The sequence below is a fragment of the Camelus bactrianus genome, chromosome X (genome assembly GCF_048773025.1).
Source record: "Camelus bactrianus isolate YW-2024 breed Bactrian camel chromosome X, ASM4877302v1, whole genome shotgun sequence".
NCBI lineage: Eukaryota > Metazoa > Chordata > Mammalia > Artiodactyla > Camelidae > Camelus > Camelus bactrianus.
Window position 1 is genome coordinate 16,779,004 of NC_133575.1, and position 23,890 is coordinate 16,802,893.

General features: G+C 39.0%; 1 protein-coding gene across 2 annotated transcripts in view; it reads left to right on the top strand.

The window, feature by feature from the left end:
- PHEX (phosphate regulating endopeptidase X-linked) overlaps window positions 1-23,890 on the top strand; it is a 171,837-nt gene that overhangs the window by 139,759 nt on the left and 8,188 nt on the right. For both annotated transcript variants that reach the window (XM_074359209.1, XM_010970301.2), the window contains 5 exons: window positions 6,489-6,543; window positions 12,061-12,128; window positions 15,130-15,260; window positions 20,685-20,750; window positions 21,776-21,880. In XM_074359209.1, the coding sequence (XP_074215310.1) occupies window positions 6,489-6,543; window positions 12,061-12,128; window positions 15,130-15,260; window positions 20,685-20,750; window positions 21,776-21,880 (425 nt within the window). The remainder of the gene's footprint in view (window positions 1-6,488; window positions 6,544-12,060; window positions 12,129-15,129; window positions 15,261-20,684; window positions 20,751-21,775; window positions 21,881-23,890) is intronic.

Here is a 23,890-nt window from a genome sequence, read left to right on the forward strand (position 1 = left end):
AAACTTTGGAAAGTAATGCTTTCTGAATATTTGCCATGTGATAACTTTGCTGAACCATACACTTACGTGTATGGAACTTAAAATTAATGTGGCAATTACATGGAAGCATACAGAGAATGTAGGGAAAAGAGATTATGTTTGTTTAATATTGTTAGGACCAAAGGACTCTGATCTAAATCAGTACTTTGCCTGATTTTCTCTTTTTAGCATATGCCATAACCATAAAAAGGGCAACATCCTACTTTTATTCCTTGATGGTAAGCAGAGCTAAGAGGACATGGGGTGATGGAACTTGCAGGGAGCTGGGCAGGGCTGTTAATCTTCTTAATACCTGCATTGTGATTGAAAATTTACTGGAAAAAAAAATGTGCCAACCTCAAAACTGTACTAGTTCTGCGTGAATGCAAGGGAATGAAACCAACAGAGTCCCTACTCTAGAAGGAAAATGAAAACCAGAACTTGAGTAATGGAATGTATTTCCATTCTGGTATTGAATGTGGGAACTTCAAGAAGTAGCACATTGGTGGCACTAATAGTATCGTGTAATATTTTAGACTTTGGCTAACAGCACACACTCATAATTTATAGGTAATGCTTAACCCCAGTCACCCCTTAGAGTTTCACAAAGTGCAGATTCCATTCACTCAACAAATATTTATTGAGTGCTTACCACATGCCAGGCATTGTTCTAGCTCTGGAGATACTGCAGTGAAAGAACAGTAAAAATAAATAAAAGTTCTTTTGTCATGGAGCTTGCATTCCAGTTAGGGAAAGACAGGCAATAATTTATAAAGAATAAGTAAAATGTAGAATATCATAGATGGTGGTGTTATGGTGAGATATAAAGCAAGAAAGGGGGGGTAGACTAACACCTCTTTCCTTTAAAAAACACTAGGGAAGGCGACATTTGGGTACATTTCTGAAGCTAGCTATGCAACTTGTAGTGGAAAGTTCCAAGTTCGGGGGAGAGGGGTAGGAAGAAGGGGAAATTACTACTTTTTGTTCATGTCTCTACATAGTTTGAATTTGCTATCCCTGAGGGTTATGTTTGCTTTATTAGGTCTGAGCTGTGGGATAATGGGCTAATTTTGTTTATTTCTCTATAGTTGACTATACCAAAAAGCCTAATTAGTGTGATTTTACACTAATAAAATGGATACTGAAATTCAGGTACATTGAGGCATTCAACTTTTTCTGAAAAGTTGTAGCTACAGTTAGGATATAACTTTATGATTTTAAAGGTCAAATAGTTGAACCTGACCCACTGAATGTGATCAGTTCTTTGACAGTTGTCACCTAATAAAAGCACTCTGTCTTTTATGGTCAGCATTTTGCTGAGAATCCAAGTAGGTTAGTCAATGGCCGTTGATACGAGAGTTAAGAGAAACTCCAATAAAAGTTAAAGGCTGACCCCAGTAAAAAACCAAAGGCAGGCCTTGTGATTTTCCTACGTGCAGATTTGAAAGAGAATTCTTAACTAACAAATAACGAGGTTCTTATAACATATAGATACCAATATTTATTTTTTTGTCAGAATTTTAGCCTTTAGGGTTACATAGCCACAATCTGTATTTTAGCTCAAAATAGGAATGAAGTTTGCTGGTGTTGACAGATGCAAAAGCAGAATACTACTATCAAAGCTTAGTTAACTGTAAACCATTTTTGGATAGCCTTTAGAAGAATTTTCTGCAATACACATGTTTATTTCTAAAAGAGTTCATTTTAATTACACGAGTTGATTACCTTTGATTAGTCAAAATCTAAAACATTAATGTCCAAAACCCCTTTAATCATCCACCACCCCAAATCCCAGTAATCTCTAAGAGGTAAGTAACCACTATGATCACTTTGATATATATTTTACAGACCTTTTCTGTAAATTTTCATACATATACTCACACTGATAGGGTACTTATTTTAAAAATATAAATAGTATTTATATATCTATGTCTGTACCTTGCTTTATTCCAACAGCATCTCTTGGAGGTTTTCCCATGATAGAATATGAAGACCTACCTCTTTCTTTCCATTTGCTACACTGCAGTCCATAATATGGTTATACCATCATTAAGTCATTCTCCTCTTGTTGGACATCTAGATTGTTGCACACTTTTCTCAGTTACAACAATGCAGCAATAAACACATTTCACCATGAGTCCACAGTGTGTGTGAGACTGTGATTGGACAGTGGTTCTTAAAGTGTGGTTCCCAGACCAGCAGCATTAGCATCACAAGGGAACTTGCTAGAGGTGCAAATTTTTAGCCACCTCTCTGGACCTACTGACTTAGAAATTCTGACAGTGAGACCCAGCAATCTATATTTCAATAAGTCCTCCAGGTGATTCTGATGCATGACAAAATTTGAGAACCACTGGCAGGAATGTATGTGTGTCTATGTACTCATAGATGCATACGTGTACATATATAGTCAGTTTTGCTATAACATAACATATGTGTTCCTAAACATCACAGCACTATGCCAAACTGTGCAATAAAAGCCACAAGGCTTATGGGAGAAATGGGGTTAGGGACACAGCAATCAAAAACTTTATGAAGACAAAAGCTAGGAGCCTAATAAAAACGATAGCATGGTTTTACCCATGTTAAATTGGTAAATACATAAATGCTACGGTAAATATGGTGCTTTCCCTTGAGAAGACCTGTAATTTGCTTGGGGAGGTTGATGTCTGAGGTCTTATAGCTTGTGAGTTATTTTGCAGCGGTGAAAGTATGTTTATCTGAAATTGGAAGGAAAATTTTAACACCAGAAGCTGCGGGGTATGGCTTCTAACACTTGGACAGAGGTAGCCGGTCCATGTTGGAATGTATGCGTTTTGTGTATTCCTATGGGGCTCAGTTTATTTGGGTGCAGTTTTTTGCTTTCATCTAGAATTTCTCATGGACAAAATTGCGCACATGCAAATGTGAAATTGGCATTATGTCCCATCCTTTTCTCTAATATATCAATCACGTTGGAACAAATTTGCCTTTTCAGTACAAGTGTTATAGCAGACTGGCTCTATGTACCTATACATACATTTACACATCTAGTACACATAAAAGGACCCATTCACGACTGAATGCTGTTTTTTCACTTAACTTTTTTTTTTTGCTTAATAGAATCTCTTAGAGCCTTTTCATTATCAGCACATACTTACTCATTTTTTTAAATGGCATTTAAAGCATTAAGAGATGACTAAATGGCTCTCCAAAGTGCCTGCAATGTTTACACTCCCACTAACAGGCTTCCTACACCCTGGTCAATATTACCTATTATTAAATTTATTAATTTTGGTCAATCCAATAGTTAAATTTCTCTATCCTCCCTCTCCCTGCCTGTCTCTCATATTCTTACAGATGTGTCTGTGTATGTACACACACACATTTACACTGTAAGGAATGCCTGCCATAAATATTCTAAGAAAAGGGGGCTTGAAAAGTGTGAAACAGGTAGTGAGGCAGTGCTGAAATGGAGAGAAAAGGAAATAAAATGGATATGCAAGAAAAGATTTTTAAAAGCCTATGAAAAAGGGAGAGAAAAAGAAAAAGAATCCCCTTTCCATTTATTTAATTATTTTGCTCTTCTGCCTTTGCCAAATAGAATTCACCCGCTTTATGAGATAAGATACTGAGTTGGCCCTGTTGGGACTTGATCTATCACTCTCGCCAGTTGACATCTCCAAAAATGCAGCTTAAACTGTTAATCCATTCACTTCAGCAAAACGGCCCTAAGGGCATCAGATTCTTCTGTTGATCAGTATTGGGTTCCATGGCCCTGACAAGCTGTGAAGATACAGCTGATCGGGGAGTGTGATGGCTGCGCCCAGCGAGTCTGGGTCTCCAACAGCAGCAGCGGCAGAAATGGAGACTCGTGCAGGTGTCAGATGTTTTCCTGTAAAGGGCTTGGCAGTGGGCATAAATGCTTCCAGCTGGGCACAACCAAGCAGGAAAGCCGTAGTGATTTAATAATTAAATCACATTGGTTTATGATCATTGTTCTTATTAGGAAATATCATGGCTTTTGATAAAATATTGTGTGAGAGAGTTTTCATATAAACACTGATTTGCATATATGTGTAAGATATATTTGCATATATATCCAATTCAGAATGACTTACTAAGAGTAATTACCAAAAAGAGGATGGAATATTGATATAAAGATGCCAAAGATATTTAAGAAAATGTGGAAATTATGAAGATTAGTATGACATTGCCCCTTCAGAGGCAGATGCATCTTCCTTTGTGTGAAGGAACAGAGCACTGCTAGCTGGACCTGTCTCTGTTTTGCAGTTAGGTTTTTGCACCTTGAAATCTCAAACTATGATTTTATTAAGAAAATGTAAAGAATGTATATATGAATTACATAGAATTAATATTTCATTTCTGAATTAAGAACATGCTTTTCTACCTGCACTTCTCGTGGTATCCTGTCCTGGAGGGTAGTATTCTTAGTATTCTTTGCATTCTCAGTTGTGATCTCTTGTATTGATCCTTGGATCAATGCCAGGGTACAAAATTTAGTGGTGAATTCAGTGATGAAGCAAAGCGAGGGATTTCTCCACTTGTCTGTATTCAGGGCCAGCTATGTAATTCGCAGGGCCAGGAGCAAAATGAAAATATGGGGACCCCCTTATTCAGAAAGCAGGAAAAAGTGCTGTAAAGGGGCTAAAATATAAAGCTTTGTTCTGTGTTCCATGACCTCTCTTTCTCTAGACTTGTCATGGGATTTTTAATTTGCTATTCACTACTATTTTAAGTTGTAAGAAAAATTGCAATTTTGAATCATCGACACAATATTACCACTCATCTTTTTTTAAATTAAAGTATAGTCAGTTACAACGTGTAAATCTCTGGTGTACTGCATAATGTCCTAGTCATGCATATACATACATATATTCATTTTCATATTCTTTTTCAAGATATTGAATATAGTTCCCTGTGCTATACATAAGAAATTTGTTTTTTAATCTATTTTTATATATAGTGGTTAACATTTGCAAATCTCAAACTCCCAATTTATCCCTTCCCACCCTCCTTTTCCCGGTAACCGTAAGATTGTTTATTATTTCTGTGAGTCTTTCTGTTTTGTAGATTAGTTCATTAGTGTCCTCTTTCTTTCTTTTTTTGGATTCTACATATGAATGATATCATATGGTATTTTTCTTTCTCTTTTTGGCTTACTTCACTTAGAATGACATTCTCCAGTTCTGTCCATGTTGCTGCAAATGGCATTATTTTATTCTTTTTTATGGCTGAATGGTATTCCATTGTAGAAATATACCGCAACTTCTTTATCCAGTTATCTGTTGATGAACATTTAGGTTGCTTCCATGTCTTGGCTGTTGTATGTAGTGCTGCTATACCATTCATCTTGATATTGTACAATGCCAGTTTTAAATATGAACGTAAGAACTTTTAACTTATATGTGGAATCATCAAAATTATAGTTTGTATTTTCTGGCTTGTATGTGCATATGTACTTTGTTCTAACCATAACAGGGGAAACACTGCATAAAACGAATTCAGCTGTTTTTATTCTACTTCTTACTATGTGTACATTCTACCAACACTCTACTTTTGGCTTACTATAATGAGTAAGGAAGGACAGAAAGGGGAAGAAACTCTGGGTAGCCCTACCTTTCCCTTTCTTTCTTTGTCATACTTTTCAGTATATGTGGTTGACTAGTACAAGGACATAATAGGAATAAGAAAGACTATGACAGAGTTTCTTGGTCACTCATGTTTCTTAGAATGCCACTACTGCCTTTTGGTGATCACAGTAAATTCTGGCTCTGACAGAAAGAGTCCTCATGGGGCTGTCATCTGTTCAGTCCTAGATGAAGCGTGCTTACCTCGTACTCTCCTTGAGTCTTGCTGAACTCACGCACACTGGGGGTCTACTGGGGTTTTGTGTTCCTGGGAGCATCGTGGACACTGTGTGCGAATGGGGTATAATAGGAACCAAGGGCAGGAATGTGGTGCATGGCTCCTTTGCTCACATTCGTACTTCCCTGTCCCCTTGTTCTCCACTCCCAAAATCACATTCAAAGATAAAATCATTAAGAGTTTCGAGACAGTGACAGCAGACCATTAAATCAAGTGCAGGGTCCTTCTGCTTGGGGGGCCCTGTGTGACTGCACAGGTTGTACGCCCATAAAGCTGGCCCTTTCTGCATCAGAGAAGCTGCTAGACAGCTGTAAGCCTCTTGCATGTGCTGTGTATGAAGGAACCCAGTTCACAGCAGGCTGGACACTGCCCATAGTGTATCCATGCAAAATGGTATCCTTGAAACTGATGTAATGCACTTATTTCAAACTCAGTTGAATTAATATCATCTTAGAGACTGTTGGATCTCTTACAGGGCTCCCAGCTTCATGAGAACTACCTTTCAAATTGACCTTTGAAACTTCAAGGCTAAAGCTGGAACCCGACCCTTATCATCAAATAAATCTCTGTATCCCTTCTAATTTTGTTTGTCTTTCTCCCAGGATTTCCAGCAGGAGAGCTCCAGAAGCCTTTCTTTTGGGGAACAGAGTATCCTCGGTAAGTAAACTAATAAAGAAACCAGTTAATAAAGAAACAAGTAAGGAAGAACATGCTACTTCGGTAGAATATAGAATATAAAGTCAAAAAAAAAAAAAAAGCCAGTGGTTATTTAGCAGAAAGAGGGCATGGAACCTGGAGTGGGGTTGGCCCCACTCTGACTGTTTTAGGTATCGATTTTCTGAGTCTTGTTACCAGGCTGTATGACTAGACAGGAGAGCCAACTTATACACAGGTAGCTTTCATTTTTTATGCATTTATTCATTTATGCATTGACTCATACTGCAAATACTTGGACCCTGAAGGATCATTGGGATTTGAGTTGATGGTGATGGGTCTAAAGCCAGTCCAGATGGAAGAAACAATGTGAGAAAAGGAAAGAAAATTGCTTTTAGAATAGCAAAGAAGCTAGTTTGACTGATCCAGGCAGTATATGAAGGGAAGTAGTAGAAAAGAAGTCTGGAAAAGAATGTCGATGTTTGATATTGGAGGGCTCTGGATGCCAGGTAAGAAGCCTGGACATCAGACAGGAGAAAGCACTGAAGTTTTTGAGTAAGTGGAGATAGTTAAATTTGTCTGTAGAAGTATAACCTGGGTAACAGTAGGTCAAAAAGTGGCAGTGTCTGGACTTAGGAATATCAGTTTAAAGGCCATTAATAGCAAGAGATTATAGACTTATGTAGTTCAGAATTTATATATAATGAGAATTCTGATAATGTTCATTTTCAGTAATATCATTACTTTTATTATGTGCCTTTGCTTGCTCTGGTGCTTTAATGCACAGAAAATTTAATCTTGATTTTAGTAGTCTCTTGTGTTTTGGTTTGTATAAATGACAATTTCGGTATGATTATGAGGGTTAAAAAGACAGAGGATCACATACATATATAAATAAGAGAGATACGGTGGCAGGGTTTTGATTTGGGCTTCCCCAGAAGTAGATACTGTAACAAGGATTCAAATGCAAGTAGTTCTTTTGGGAGGAGACACCAGAAAACGCCAGTAGGGGAGTTGGGAAGTGAGACGGGGAGAGGAGGAAACCGTCTCTTAAATTGTGTCGTATACATTTTCTGTGACTGCCATAATGAATTAGCACAAAGTTAGTGGCTTAAAACAACGTCAGTTTATTAGCTTATAGTTCTGTAGGCCAGAAGTCCAACCTAGGTCTCACTGGGCTAAACACAGGGTGTTGGCAGGGATACCTTTCTTTCTGGAAGCTGTAGGGAAGCATCCTTGCCTTTTCTGGCTTCTAGAAGTGACCCACATTCCATGGCTCAAGGCCCTCTTCCTTCATCTTCGAAACTTGCAGTTATGTTTTTCTGACCATTCATCCTTAGTCACATCTCCTTCTGACTCTTGTCTTCTGCCTTCTTCTCCACATTTTCTTTTAAAAGTCAGTTATCACTGTTGGCCACTGGTGCTTAGTCCTGCTGGGGGATTGTAGAACGTGCTTCAGCGTGATGCTGCCTCAGGGGCAATGGAGCTGGGACATTTATCTTCCAACTCACTTTACATCATTGAGGGCTGCCACCAGGTGTATTAACTCCCTGGCATTGACCAACCTAGGCTGAGTGGGCTTTGGTGGCCCAAAAAAGCCCTCAGGCAACTAGTTTCAGTTGCTGGCATTGATGTGCTTGAAAATGATGAGTGCCGAGGGACAGGAGCAGGCACTGATAGAGCCTAAGATAGGGGAGCACCATCATTAGCTTAAATGAAAATTCTCAGTTTATAGTCACCAAATCCATTAATATCATACTAGGTTTCAGCTGCATAGTTTTCATTAGTGTTCAGATATTTGTAGTCAATTTTCTCTATTGTTAAGATTAGAAATTTATATATATATTTCCATAAAATTAAAGGTTGAGGCTAAATATTCTCTAAGCTTGCTTCACACTAAAAAGTCCTAGAATTCTTTGATTCTAATTATCATTAGCAATTTAACTGAGCTTCTATTACTGTGGTTATATATCTGGAGACTTGGACATATTCTGGTTAGATTTTGAAGTTATTGGTTCAGTGAATTTGTTTATTGGGTCCATGAGATGATTTCCTGATACAGAAGTCAAAATCATAGACACTTAGCCAATATTAGTGTCTGTTAGTTCAACTTTATGCTGAGTGGAAGAGAAACTTGTTTTTTTTTCCCCTAAGAGTTCTGTGTTTGTATTGAAGCCATTCATCCTCTTAAGATACCCATTCACTGAATAGTTATTAAGCATCTTTTGGGCATTCTGCATTGGAAATATGGAGATGCTGGAGAGATGGGAATCACAGTCTAGTGAGATAGGTTCCCATACATCCATCTATTCTGGATGGATATCCTCCAGAACCAACAAGTGGGTATCCTTTCTGCTCACACTGGTCCGCTTAGCCCTCCCGTGAGTGTTGGGTCTAATTGTGGGGACATCAACAAGCTGAATTGTTTCCTGAGTAAAGACTCAGGATTGTAAGTGGCCTAAGACAGCATATCCCAAAGTGTCATCCTCCCCTTCCCTTTGTTCTGGAGAACCACAATACTTAGCAGCATAAAAATTCCCAAGAATTTCTGCAAGAAAAACCTATCTAAAATGTGTTTAACCCAGAGATTCCTAAACTCCCCCTTTCTCTATGTTTTGGGAAATGCTGGTCTGGAATTCATGACTGAAGAAAAAGAGTTGAAAGAACTCGAGAACACTTGAGGGAGAACCTCATAACTGTCTTTTAACATTTTTGAAGGAAAGTTAAGGTGGTGGTATGATTTACTGTATTTGGAAAGTGGTTCAGCGGGTGTCCAGCTAGAACACTTTAGACCACTACACTTGAGGAATCAATAAGAAAGAAATTCTAGATCAACATTAGCGAGTGCTGTTTTATTTAGAACTGAGAAGAGGGAATGGGCCACCTCAGACGGGGTACTGGAAATGCCCAAGGAGAATCTTACGACCATTTGAATGGGCTTTTGTAGCAGAGGCATGGGCTTGAGCTAGATGACCTTAAAGCTGCTTGCAGCTCTGAGACTTTTGTGAATTTCCATTTCAGGCATAGAGTAGCCTTTACTTGATGACAGCGTGAGATCATGGTCACTCCAGACAGCAGTACCATTGTTTCCCTGTTGACAGCAGATCCTGTGCATGTGTTAAACTCATCGAGTAGTAAGAACAAAAGAGAAACTGAGTAGGTGGAAGAATTGTCATCTTCCCCATTTTATTTTTGGAAAGCTAGATTTTCTCTGCAGGAGTCTTCTTGTTTCCGGCCAGCCAGTCACGTTTTAAAAGGCAATTGAGTTTATTTACTTATTTTTATGCCATGCTAATTTAAATCATGCCCATTGATAAAATGGAAGATGTGAATTTAGTATTATGAAACATTATCACTGTCAGGCTTAGTCATCTAAAATTACTTTTTCTTTGTCTCTTGTCCAAAGGATTGTGATTATGTAACTGAGAATTGGAACTTGCAGTGATTCAATCATTTTCTGAATTCTCTGTTACCATTTGCAGATAGGAAGCCCATTGGAGCAGTCCCTCTGAAGGGACATTTATTGCAGAGCAGTTCCTATAAGCTTCTGTTATTCATCCCTTCAATTCATCCAGTCAACAGCATTGACCAAGGCTTTCAGAGGACCATGTACTGTTCTCAGAGCTGAGAGTCCTGGAAAAACGAAATGTTACAGGCTGCATAGTGATAGCTACTGCTGCAAAAATTAGCACTATGTAAAATTACAAGTTTGTCCCACACTGCTATGATAGCTCTATGATTGAAATGCATAATTTTACTCTTACTTCTTTAATGAAGGTTTGCAATGATGGAAAAACAGTAGGAAAGCATTTTTTCAAATGTAAATTACCTTGCAGGAAAGAAATAACAAAGGAAAGAATTGCCACCAAGGGGAAAAATTAAATCTTACAGCACTTCCTTGGGTATAGTTGAGACAAACAATTAGCATGTTAAGGATCATTATGTCCTGTAATAACATACTGCTGTAAAAATTTTCATTCCTTCCACTTACAGGTCCTGTCTGTTTCCTGGGTGACTTTGACATTGTATGTCAGGAACCAACTGCGAAATATTTTTAGCATAATTACAAATACAAGGAAGAATCCTTGTAACGAGGATTTTAAGTTGTTTGCAATCCTCATGCACACGTTAAATGACTAAAATCAGTTACATATTGATCTATCACTTGCATGAAATGATAAAGTTAATTAATCAATTAGTTAAATCATTGTTACTTTTTTACTGTGTACCAGGTACAGAGAATTTAGCTGCAATCAAGTAGGTAGGGGTTTGGCCTTCAGGGAACTTTTAGTTGAGAGAGAAGATCCCAGACACACATGTATGGAAGCCCCCTTATTGATTTCCTCATACGTGACTCACGTGTTCTGTTTCGGTTATCTATTGCTGTGTAACAAAGCACCACCACTGTTGGCTCATGATTCTGCAGTTTGGGCAGGACTCAGTCGAGATAGCTTATCTCTGTCTGCTCCATGTGGCATTGGTTGGGGCAGCTCAACTAAGGCCATAGGACCTAAGATGACTTCACGCACCTGTCTGGTGCCCTAGTTGGGCTGGCTTGAATGGCTGGGGCCTAGCTGGACCTCTCTTCCTTTAGAGTCTTTCAACTTTTGGCATCTGTCACTTGCTTCACTTGGCTTCTCTCTCTAGCTCATTACTCCCACTTTTTTGCATTGCAGCTGCCTTCCACAGGGGTGAAAAAAAAAAAAAAGGAAGCTACAAGGCCTTAGCCCAGAAGTCACACCTGGCCCTTCCACTGCATTCTGTTGGTCACAGCAAGCCCCAAGGCTTGTCCAGATTCAAGGAGAAGGAAATAGATTGCCCCTTGGTGGGAGGAGGGGCACATGTGTTCAGGGTGGGTGGAGTTGTCGTTGGTCACCTTTGTAGGTAATCGACCACATGCTTCTTCAGAGGTGAAGAGAAATAAGATAATGATTTTTCCAAACCTAGTTAAGGCTTCACAGTCTTGGCTGTTCAGTTGTGAATTTGTCATAGAAGCAGAGGAACGTGACTGCCTTTGAAAGCAGAGTGATCCCTTTTAATCTCTGCTCTATTCCTGTTTTATGACTACATTTGGAAAACAATTTAACGTCTAAGTCTATAGTGATTTTTCAGCAGGTTCTCAGATAAAAAATAAATGGTATGTTTGCTGACAGGATCTTTTCAAACCCCACTGCTGCTCGGGGTGTTTATAAACTGCAGCTAGGGTGGATGTAGAACCATAGAAGCCTTAGGGCTGGAAGGGACTTTAGAAACCATCTCTTTCACATCCCTAATTTCAGAGGGTTGGAACTACGGTTCATACATGGTCACAACGACAATGTTAGAAGTTATATTTTCTTTGTCTATTTCAGTGAGAAAGATTTGTTTACTTCTTTACAATTTCATGGTTGTGGTTAGTAGATTATTAATTACCGTGGTTACTAGAAAACAATATCTTGACTTTTCATTGCAAAAAATTAAAGGATTATGCTCTGAGGTTCATGCTTGTAATTTTCTCCCAATTATATATTTATGCCATAGATCTCTGAGTTATGGCGCTATAGGAGTAATTGTTGGACATGAATTTACACATGGATTTGATAATAATGGTAAGTATTGGTTCATTGTATAAGCTGATGCTTTTATGGTCATGTTGACGATATGGATGTTAATTGTTGCTATTATCTTTGCATAGTGGCAACATCATAGATTGAAGATTATCCAAAGCCATATAATTGCTGATTGAAAGCTTTCCTCCATGTCTTGCTGTGATAGCTTGCAATAAATAAATAGTTGCTCCCGTCGGTGATGGGGCAGAATGAAAAAAAGACCTTGTAATTTCAATGAAATTAGCTTCGCGTTTAGATCCGGATTGCTCTAGCTTCACCAGTAGTTATAGGATTTGCTTTATAGCTTCCCTTCCTTTCACTTATTTATTCACCACTTTGAGATGCTCTGCCTGGAGGTGTGAGCTCTTCTCTGAAGATGATTATACATGCTGCCAAGTTAGGACTCAGCGAGTTAGGAGTCTGTGACTTGGCTGACTGGTTCCTTTATACCATTTCAAGAATTATGCAATGCTTAATCTCTGTTTTTCTCTATGCTGGCATATATTCAGAATTTTTTAAGAAATGCTATGCTTTCCTAGTGATGTATAATATAGAATATGCTATGTATCCTGATGACATTTAAGCAAAAGGAAAGAGCAGAATATGGCATAAACTAAAGAAATGATTGCCCTTTGAGAATCATCATTTTTTGTTGTTGTTGATGGAGTTTAGTTGATTTACAACGTTGTGTTACAACACTGGTGTACAGTATAGTGATTCAGTTATACATATATATATTCTTTTAAAATTCTTTTTCATCATAGGTTATTACAGGATATTGAATGTAGTTCCCTGTGCTATACATTAAGACCTTGTTGTTTATCTATTTTATATATGGTGGTAAATAACTGATAATCCCAAACCCCTAATTTATCCCTCCCCCTGCCTTTCCCCTTTGGTAACCATAAATTTGTTTTCTATGCCTGTGAGTCTCTTTCTGGTTTGTAAATAAATTCATTTGCATTGTTTGTTTGGATTCCACATATAAATGATGTCATAGGATATTTGTCTTTCTCTGGCTGACTTCCTTCACTTAGTATGATAATCCCTAAGTCCATCCTGTTGCTGGAAATGGCATTATGTCATTCTTTTTTATGACTGAGTAGTATTCCATTGTGTATATATACCCCATCTTCTTATTATGGCTTCGTTTTTGTGGGGGCAGGTAATTAGGTTTATTCATTGATTTAGTTATTTTAATGGAGGGATTGAACCCAGGACCTTGTGCATGTTAGGCATGTCCTCTACCACTTAGCTATACCCTCCCCCCATACCCCATCTTCTTTATCAGTCATCTGTCGATGGACATTTAGGTTGCTTCCATGTCTTGGCTATTGTAAACAGTGCTGCTATGAAGATTGGGGTGCATGTGTCTTTTCCAGTTAAAATTTTCTCCGGTTGTATGCGCAGGAGTGGAATTGTTGGATCATATGGTAGAGTCATCATTTTTAATCAACACTCCTTTTTCCTTTAACTCTTGAGTATCATTGGAAAGCTACATGAAATCTCTGAGACTTATGAATTAGCAGCAAATTACAATCACATCCACATCCACAAAGTGACTTACAGGCAGACTCAATGAACCCCTTGGCCCAAGGCAACGTTGTCTAGAGGGACCTTTTTCTTTCATGTCTGTGATGTCTCCAGCATCCTTTCCTGGATGCCTACAACACGACCAGAGACTCTTTTGGTTCCTCTCCTTCTGAGTGATTCTTCCTGTACTCACACAAGCCTTTCCTTAATCATCTAGGATTTTTGCTCCCCTGGTCTCCTGTCCCAGCTTGAAATGTAGCTGCCTTGTAGTCACCTGAATCCCCAGAGCTATACTTTCTGTCTTTGCATGTTTGTATTATCTGAGAGGAGAGTCTTAGCTACAAAACAAAAGCCGGTAGTGGTCTCTTGGTTCTGGGGCTTTTTTCCTGGGAAATTTAAGTTTAGTTTTCCCTCAGAATCTTTTGGAAGGCTTCTGGATTCTCTCTTGAAGGACAGAATCTGAAGATGGCATTTCATTCTGTAACCAATACTTAGAACACTGCATTACACATATAAGTACATGGCCAGTAGTAACTGTTCAATGATTGGTTAGTGGGTAGAGAACAGTGACTCTGTGCGCTCTCGGGGAGGGTGGGTGGCATCCAGCTTTTCTGAAGAGTGTTGGATTGTTTCACTTAACACCTTTGCTTCGGGGACTTTTTTCTAAGCCCAATGAATAGCTCTCTGCATAATTAAATTTAAACCTATAGTGACCTTGAGTATAGAAGATGGTCTATACACCAGATACACCCAAACCTTTTTTTGGAAGGATGTAGAGGAAATGAAGAGAGAGCCCATAGCAAAAAGCATGTGTGACTAGTCTTTTTTCCCATTGTGTTTTGGAGATTTCCATTCGTGTTCCAAGTTCTCTTTTTAAAGCAACCTTCCTTGTCAAAGCAGGACATCTGGGCCTTCCATCTACACTAGTGGCTGTGGAGTGATTCATAAGAGAGGTTTTATGTGTCTCTTGGCTCCTGGCAACTTGGAGGAAACACGTTCCTTTAGGGCTGAGTCAGGGGCTGTGGTCACAGGGTGCGAGTGACTCACCGGGGCTGTTCCTCTGGGTGTTTGGAATTTCAGTGGTAGTGGCGCTCTGACTTGCTCCATGGACTTTCTGAATGAGGCCATTTCATTCATAGTTAGAGAACATTTTGGATCAGGGCAGGTGAGAAAAAAGGATCCAAGATTGGTTAAGAATGGTACATGCCATAAATTGATAAATCTTATTTCTAAAATCTTCTTTGGTGCTTAGAAGGAAAGAACTTCCTCAGACCTCTTTCTTCTTTCCTCACTTTTTGCAGTTAACCTGTGACACGGGAGAGAAGGCTGAGCTCCTTCCAGGCCTGGTCCCTGCTGCTGGGACTGCTTTTGCAAGGCTTGTCGAAGAGAGCTTGTCAAAGGAAAGAGGAAGCAATTAATTTGTTTCCACAACTAATACGAATTATCTTTTAACTTTCCTTGTTACCAGGTAGAAAATATGATAAAAATGGAAACCTGGATCCTTGGTGGTCTGTTGACTCAGAAGAAAAGTTTAAGGAAAAAACAAAGTGCATGATTACCCAGTATAGCAACTATTATTGGAAGAAAGCTGGCTTAAATGTGAGTACAAGTATGGTAAAGGGGGCATCTTGTGAGTCATCTTTCTTCATGTGGACCTGAGCTTGCTTTAGACCATTGGTTCTCAACATGTGGTTCCCAGGCCAACAGCATCAGCCTCCCTAGGGGACTTGTTAGAAATGCAGATTCTTTAGTCTTACTTACTCCAGACCTACTGACTCAGAATCTCAGGGGGTGGGGCCAGGTAGTCTGGCAGTCTGTCGTTCCATGAGCCCTCAGATGATTCTGATATAAGCTGAAGTTTGGGAATCACAGGCCTAAACTTTAGTCTGTTCTCCTAGATTTAGACTAATGTAGAAAATTCTGTAGCAAAGATAAGCAGTAAAATTCTTACAAATCTCCATATCATTAAAAAGATTTCCTTCCAGACTGCTGCTTAGGTTTAATTAATTGAAATAAAAACTCACTAATTTGAACTAATGACTCTGAATTGGTTAAGAGTTCTTAGAGAAGTTTGAACAAAAGTAATGACTTTTAAAATGTTGCTTTTCTAGTATATATACATATATACATTTTTATAAAGGCACAAATACAATTATATACTTGCTTGTTGTGTGAAATGTTGTTCCTTTCTTTTTTGTCTTTACCTTCATCTCCTTCCCCTTTCCCTCTCATCGCTATTAACGTCCCTACCTATAATCCCTCTCAGTAACCCTGATACACTTTTCCCCATGCTCACATAGAGATACACACACACCCCCACACCTTGTTTCATTGTCTTCAGTGGCTGCCTAAAAGTCCACTGAAAAAAAGTGTGAGTGTCCTGTAACATATTCATCTACCCTCTTGTTGAGGGGCTATGCTCTGTCTCCAATTATTTCTTCACAATAAATGCTGCTGGACCGAACACTCTTATTATGTACATATTCTTTTTTTCCCCTGTACGATAGATTCCTACTGTCACTAACAAGTTGTAATATTTCATATTCCCACCAGTGATGTATGAAAGAGCATTTATGTATTGAGTTATTTTCTTGTCAATTTATGAGAACTTTAAAAAATACTATAGATGTTATAATTTTGTCTGTTATTCACATTATAGTATTTTCCCCCCAATATATTTCTCATCCTTTAGACTTTGTATATGGTATCTTTTGACATACAAAATTTAAATATTTCCATGTGGTCAAAGATACCTATCTCTTTAAAAAAAAAGTTTCTGCATTTCCATTCTCTATCATATATGTAGTCTCCTAGCTTTTCTGGGAAGGTTTTTGTTGTTTGGTTATTTTGCATTTAAATATTCATGCATGTGAAACTTATTTGGCTGTGGAGTTTAATATGAGAGTTCACTTTTATTTTCTTCCAAGAGGATAGTCAGTTGATCCAGCATCACTTTAGTCATGATTACAAGGCATTTTTTCCTTACTGAATTAGATGTTTGTCAAATGGTAGAATCTCATATAAACTGGGATAAATTTCAGGGCACAGCACGTAAGAGAAGCAGGGCACCACAAAGAACTGGAGTAGACCAGTATACCTTCATGTGGTTTTCCCAGAGCCTCTTGGTCCTTTAGCCAGGCATGTACTCCATCCTGATAACTTACTGGTGCTGGGAAGGCACCCGAAACGTTGCTGTGCCTCAAGTCCATTTTTGGTGGGGTGGGGTAGGGGAGGTAAGTAGGTTTTTTACTTACTTATTTATTTATTTAGATGGAGGTACTGGGGATTGAACCCAGGACTTCGTGCATGCTAAGCATGCAGTCCACCACTGAGCTATACATTCACCTGCCTCAAGTCTATCATAGTAGGGTTTATTTCAGCATTCCAGAATTCAGGTAAAAATCCATGTGCTTTTAAAGAGAATGTTTATAAACACTGAGTCGGTTCTCCTGGTTCTTAAATCATACACAGCACAAGGGAGACCACTCCTTATCCAGGAGGAGAAACCAAAGTCTGTATCCTTGAAGGGTACTTCTGGCTCCTTCATCAGTGTCCTGGAAAGCCCATATTTCTCTGCCCATATTTTTAAAAATATCTACTACTGTGTCATGGGAAGAGCTAAAATGGGCCCTTCTGTGTATCTGTTTTCATTTCAGGGGTTATCACATTGTGAAAATCCATCTAGAATATATGTTGCTTCAAGAAAAGCATGGGGAGGGGTTGTAGAGTCAGACACAGGTCCAAAATTCGGTTCGGCCAATTGCAGGTGGCAAGTTTTTTTGAACTTGGACAAGTTCCTTAACATTCCTGCATCTCAGAGTCTTCATCTATGAAATGGGTAACTATTTCTGAGCTCACTAACTTGTAAGAATTAAATGACTGAGATAATGTAAATCACCAGCATGATGCTTTATATGCAGTAAGTGCTCCATAAATTGTAGTTAATATTCCTAATACTTCATCACATACTCATAGGCATGCCATCCCAGGGGAGAACAAAACAGTAGGGGGTGAAAAAAAGAAAAAAACAGTAGAAGAGCAGTTTTCTTGGAGGAAGGGAATGCATTTTTCCTGGTGATTATTATATGCAGCCATGGGAGTTGCACTTTACACTTAATTGAAACAAACAATTCTCATACTGGTTCTGAGAGGTGTACATATTACCAGCCTGTTTCACACATGAGGAAACTGAGGCTCAAAGAGATTAAAACCCATGGTAGAATCTACATTAGAGTTTAGATTGATATGACTCCAAAATCCCTACTCTTCCCCCCATATCATGCTCTTGTTCTCATATATTCAGTTCATTTTATACCTGGGTGATGTGTTGAGGGGACTATTCTACAACATCCATTTTGGTCAAAGTGTCAGAGACTGAAACTGAATTCTGACAAATGTGTACCTTTGCAACAAGGACGATAGAAAGGACATGCCTGTCTCAGCATAAATCCACTCAGCCGCCAGAAAACAGCTTCAGTCTCATTCTCTGAGGAGAAGGGGTGGCTTCCATTGTGGATATGAAGGGCCATGCTTTATTTTTATGGCTCCATTCGTGGAGGCCAGTCCTCTGTGCCTGAATCCTCTGCTCTGAACTAGGGGGAGCTCTGATGGAGCACTCCAGGAGCAAACTGTTAGCAGCTGTTGAGTCCTGAGAGGCAGAACTAGGGCTGTATAGTCTACTGAGGTGGTCCACAGTGGGAGGAGCCTCACAGGGGTGAGGCTATTCCCTGAACTTCTAATTTAGATAAGACTTAGAGGAACAAAGAAGATTACATATGGGCATGAGTGTTTATAAACAGAAGTACTCGAGTCAAGAGGAGGTAAGACTTGAGAAGGTAGCGTATTATGAAGCAGAGGCTCTGAAGAGAGACTGCTTGGGTTTGAATCCCTGTGAAATGTGGGCAATTCACTTAATTACTCTTAGGTCAAGTCCATTAGAAGCAGAGCTCAAAAAGGGTTTCTTAGATAAATGATTTATTGCACAAGTAGTTTCAGGAGAAACCTGTAAGGTGGTGAGGAAAACATAATTGGTTTCAGAAGTTTAGCCTCAGTCTGATCCCACAGAGGATTCTGGAGCATCAATTGCACCACAGAAATTATTCAGCCTGAAATAAGGGGCTGAGCTATTCTGACTGCACATCAGCCAGTTACTGAGAGGTGGCGTATCACCTCCCAGTAGTCTCCAGGTGAGAGGAGTCCCCTAAGCTAAGCCTAATCTTCTGGAAGCAGGAGAGGTGCAGGAATGGGTGCACAGTCCTGGTAGAAAACGGGATCTGGTACAGCACCAGTGACATCTGCAACACATACTCTGTGTTTTAGATTCCTCATTTGTTAAGTAAGGATGGTGATAATAGTACTTACCTCTAGGATTGTAGTAGAAGAAAGAATGTGTGTAAAGCCAGAGTGGTAACTTTTAGGGACCAAAGCTGGGAGGATCCTGGGTGATTACGGAGGTTAATGTTTTTGAAGACTGTTTTTATTCATTGGTATTGCTTGGTACCTGGGGTGTTTGGGCTAGCTTGAGAATGAAGGATTGGTAGGATCCATGGGTTGAAAGTTTAGAACAGTGTGTATTGGTTTGCTTTTGCTGCTATAACAAATCACTACAAACTTGAAACAATACAAATTTATTATTTTACAGTTCTATATTTCAGGTATCAGTGGGCTAAAATCAAGGTGTCAGCAGGACTGTTTCCCTTCCTAGCTACTCTAGAGGGGGGACTCTGTTTCCTTGTCTTTTATTTTTACAGCTTTTAGAGGCTACCCACATTCCTTGACTCCTGGCCCCTTCTTTCTTCAAAGCCAGCCATGACCAGTTGGGTTGCCTCACATTGCATCACTGACACATTCACTCTCCTGGCTTTCTTTCCCTCTATTTATACAGACCCTTGTAATTACATTAGACTCACTTGGATAATGTTGGCTAATGTCTGCATTTCAAGATTCTTAATTTAATCATAGTTTAAAAGTCCCTTTTGCCACGTATGGTGATATTTCCACAGGTTCCAGGGATTGGGACATAGACATCTTTATTATTATAGAACATTATATTGTCTCCAGTGCAGGGGTTGGCAGACTTTTTCTGTAAAGGGCCAGATAGTAAATAATTTAGGTTTTGTGGGCTGTAAAGTCTCTGTTCCAGCTGCTCAGCCCTGCCACCGTAGTGGGAAAACAGCCGCTGACAACATGCACTTGAATTAACGTGCCTGTGTTCCAATAAATCTTGAATTATGGACACTGAAATTTGAACTTCATATAATTTTCACATGCCACAAGATGTTAACACTTCTTTATGTTTTATCCGCAACCATTGAAAAATATAAAATCTAGTCTTACCTTGCAGCCTGTACAAAAACAAGCAGCAGGTTGGATTTTGGCTTCTGGGCCATTTTGGTTTAGAATATTTTTGTCCTCGCCTATTTAAGGGTTTAAGAAACAATCTTCAGATGTTTGGAAGAATTTCTTCATACTTGGCTCTTTGTCACACATACTGCAGACCTTGACCTTGTGGTCTGCACTACTTCTATTTGATTTTGATTCCCCATGAGGACCTCTCTTTAATATTTCATGGAAATTGCTGAAGGTAAAATGGTAATAGTTGGTCTTAAAACTTTGGTCCAGTGTGGGTGGTAGATTTTGGGAAACACAAGCCTACTGAAAAGAATACTCAAATTATGTGAGTTAATTAGAGAAAGTAATCTGTATGTTGACATTTCTATGTTTTCCTCATTAAACCAGAGTCACTCAGAATACTGTTAACATTTTGTTAGAGTTGGCTAAATTGGTGAGAATAGAGAAGTGGGTGAGAAGGAAATGTGTAGCATAATAAAATAGAAATGATATTCAGGAGCACCTTTCTGGGGTTAGTTTGCCATCTCACAGTATATTCTATGATTACCTCTGATTTATTGAATGCAATTTCCTCTTTAAAATATGGCTTTTTTTCTTGCTATCATATTTATGCCTCTTGCTGAATGATAGTTGGCTGTGAAACACTTTTTTTTATCTTTTTCTTTTTGTTAGGTGAAGGGGAAGAGGACTCTGGGAGAAAATATTGCCGATAATGGAGGTCTGCGGCAAGCTTTTAGGGTATGCGCTGCAACATTTGCTGTGATTTTAAAAATTAAACTATAAAATACCATATGAGTGCTCCTCAGTTTACACCACAGACATTTTCTTGAGGAGTTAGATTTCTGTAAACTGTGAATTTCTGTAAATTGATTTATACTTCCCCATTGACTCTATTATAGTCTATTATATGAATACGGCTGCATTTCTCCCTTTTTTCTTTTTGGGGTGTAAAGTCACCCGAAGGAATAATATTTGTTATTAGGAATCATGTATTTAAAAGATAGTTTTCAGAAGATACATTCACAATAACATTAAAACATGCTACAGAATCCCCTTGGGGCTAGGTTTATAGGAGTTTCTTTGAGTACACTCTCTATAGCCCTCTGTATAATTTTCTCTTAAAATATCAAACTTCTTAATTATGGCCAGAGGCAAGTAGTTCTCATACAGTGGGCCAGGTAAGAGTCCATAATAATGTTTTCATCATCCAGTGGTCCATGCTTAAGCAAGACGTATAAGGATGATTGAGAAAGATTTTCATAAAGCTAGGTGCATTCAATATGAAGACTAAGCTGTTATCCTCAGGTTATCTTCCTCTATTCTACCTAAAATACACTTTATTTTATAAAATGATTATGATCGAACATCACAGTTTTCCCTCTTACTTGGCAAAATAAAAAGTTGTCAACAGATTGGCCCCCGAATTTATTTCCATAGGGCTTGCCATTGTGTTAAATTTGTCTGTTCCCTGGCAGGCATAGAAAGAACAACTTTTTGAGGGGAGGGGGAGTTATTTAACATGTGACCACTTTGGCCAGCTGCTTTGCTATCTGTTGACTGAAAGGTCTTTTTGCAAGTGAACCTGCCTCCATGTTAAGCAATACAGCGTTGACTTGCATTTCCAGGTGTTTGTTTTCTTAAAGGAAAATGTGACAGTATGCATTTTGCACATGGGGGAGGATATATTTAATATCTCTGCAATGGATGAGAAAAGAGAAAAGCCATTATTATTGCCAGAGGATCGTCTATTCTTCTCTTACCAGGCTTATAGGAAATGGATAAATGACAAGAGGCAAGGAGTTGAAGAGCCTCTCCTACCCGGCATCGAATTCACCAACAACCAGCTCTTCTTCCTGAGTTACGCTCAAGTGAGTAAGACCAAGGAAGGAATGTCAAAGATGAAATGTGAGACTTTGGCTTGCTCCCTAGATCAAAGGTTTAGAACCAGAGTTTAATGGCACAACTTTGATTTCAGTGGAAATTTTTACCTTGCTGCTTATTTTCAGGATAAATGTCACCTTCTTAATGTTCTTTGGAACATAATCGGTTAACTGATTGAATCAAGGTTTATTGGTATTTTTTAATCAAGTGTGTTACCAACCCTGTGGTAACTCACTTGTTATTTCTTTAATATATCCTGACTTCTTAATGTATTTGATACTGTTTATAACCATTTCTAGTGACTTGGCTTTATTGGCCCTGCCCTTTCCTGCATTTCTCCTCCTTCGCCTCATTTGCTGACCTATCCCACCACTCTCAACCTGTGGGGGACCCTCAAGGCTATGTTCCCAACTGCCAGACGCACATGTGAAGACGACTAGAGCTAAAAACAACAACAAAGGCCAGGAGAGTCATGTCACTTGCTTGTGAGTTTAATGGGCTCTCTGAGCAGAAATTCAAAGAAGACGTGCCCTCAATAAGGCACAGTTCTGAGTATCTGGCCAATGAAGCAAGTGCCAGTTGTTCTTTTTGTTGTTGTTGTTTGTTTGTTTTTGAAGGGTTTTTTTTTTTTTTTTTTTGGCTTTTTTATGGGGGGATGGGAGGGAGGCAATTAGGTTTTTTTATTTATTTATTTTTTAATGGAGGTAATGGGGATTGAACCGAGGACCTTGTACATGCTAAGTATGTGCTCTACCATTGAGCTATACCCTCTCCCCAGTTGTTCTTTGTTATTCGGTTATTGCACTGGTTTATGTCACAAATATGTAGGCCTTCTTTTCAGACAAGTCTGGGATGGGTCGACGAAAGTTCTGATGCGTGACCTCACAACGGGCATATCTGTTTGTATATGCTCAAAACTAGACAAAAGTTTTCACCAGTACAACCTTTTGTTCCTAAGTCTTTTCATTCATTTCTCAGTAAGCTCATTCCTTTCCATGTCTTCTTTGGTTGACTCTGGTTTAAGGATTCTCACCTGTATGGGGTCTTTTATTTCTTAAGGCTGATGTGACAACAGTAAATAAATGATCATGTATCACCCTGATATCAGCAGAGCTAGAGTCAGCAACAAATGACTTTCCTTTTTAATTATCTCACTTCTGTCAACACACCCCCACCCTCAGTCTTTGGGTCTTCTTGCTTATAAAACCTGGATTCTTAGGTCTTATATGATTTATCTCTCCTCATTTTTCTGGCATGTGTCCCCACAGCTAGATGTTTCATCCTTTTAAATGCTCTTCAGATTTGACCCCTCTTTCTTCCCGTTACCCTGTCTTGTCATCTGTTGACTAGGCCTCCATCTCATCTCCTTTGGATTATCCCAACAGCCTTATGGCATGTTTTCCTGCCTTCGGCATCTTTCCACCAGTGTCTGTCTTACATGCTACTGAAATACCTCTTTTATTTCATTACTGACCTGCTGAAGGAACTGCAGTGGCTCCCACGTGTCTACCACATCAAGGCCAAACACTTTTCAAAGTTCTCCTCCATCTTATCCAACTCTTCCTAACCAGCTCTAAATTCCCATTGCTCCACTGGACTCACCCTGAGCCTGGCAGGTGTTCTCACTTCCCCACCACAGTGTCATGCTCACTGTTGTCTCTGTGGTTTTGCTTTTGATTTTCCTCCTATAAAGTGGTCCCCTTCCTACTTCTCCTCCTCAGACTATTCACTTCCATCTTTACCGTTCAGGATCCATGCCTGATTCTACCTCCTCCACATCTTCCACAAACTTCCTCAAAGATTCCATTTCTCATTAAAAAAATAAAATAAAAAGCAAAAAACCTCCAACTCCTTTGCCCTTACCTTCATTACCATGCAGTTGAATATTTAATTGTTACCAAAATGGTGAAGACTTTTAGTTTTATCTCTGTAGCTAATCTTCTGAATTCTTACACTTCTTATTTATCTCCGTAGCATCCAGAAAAGTTGGTGGGTGT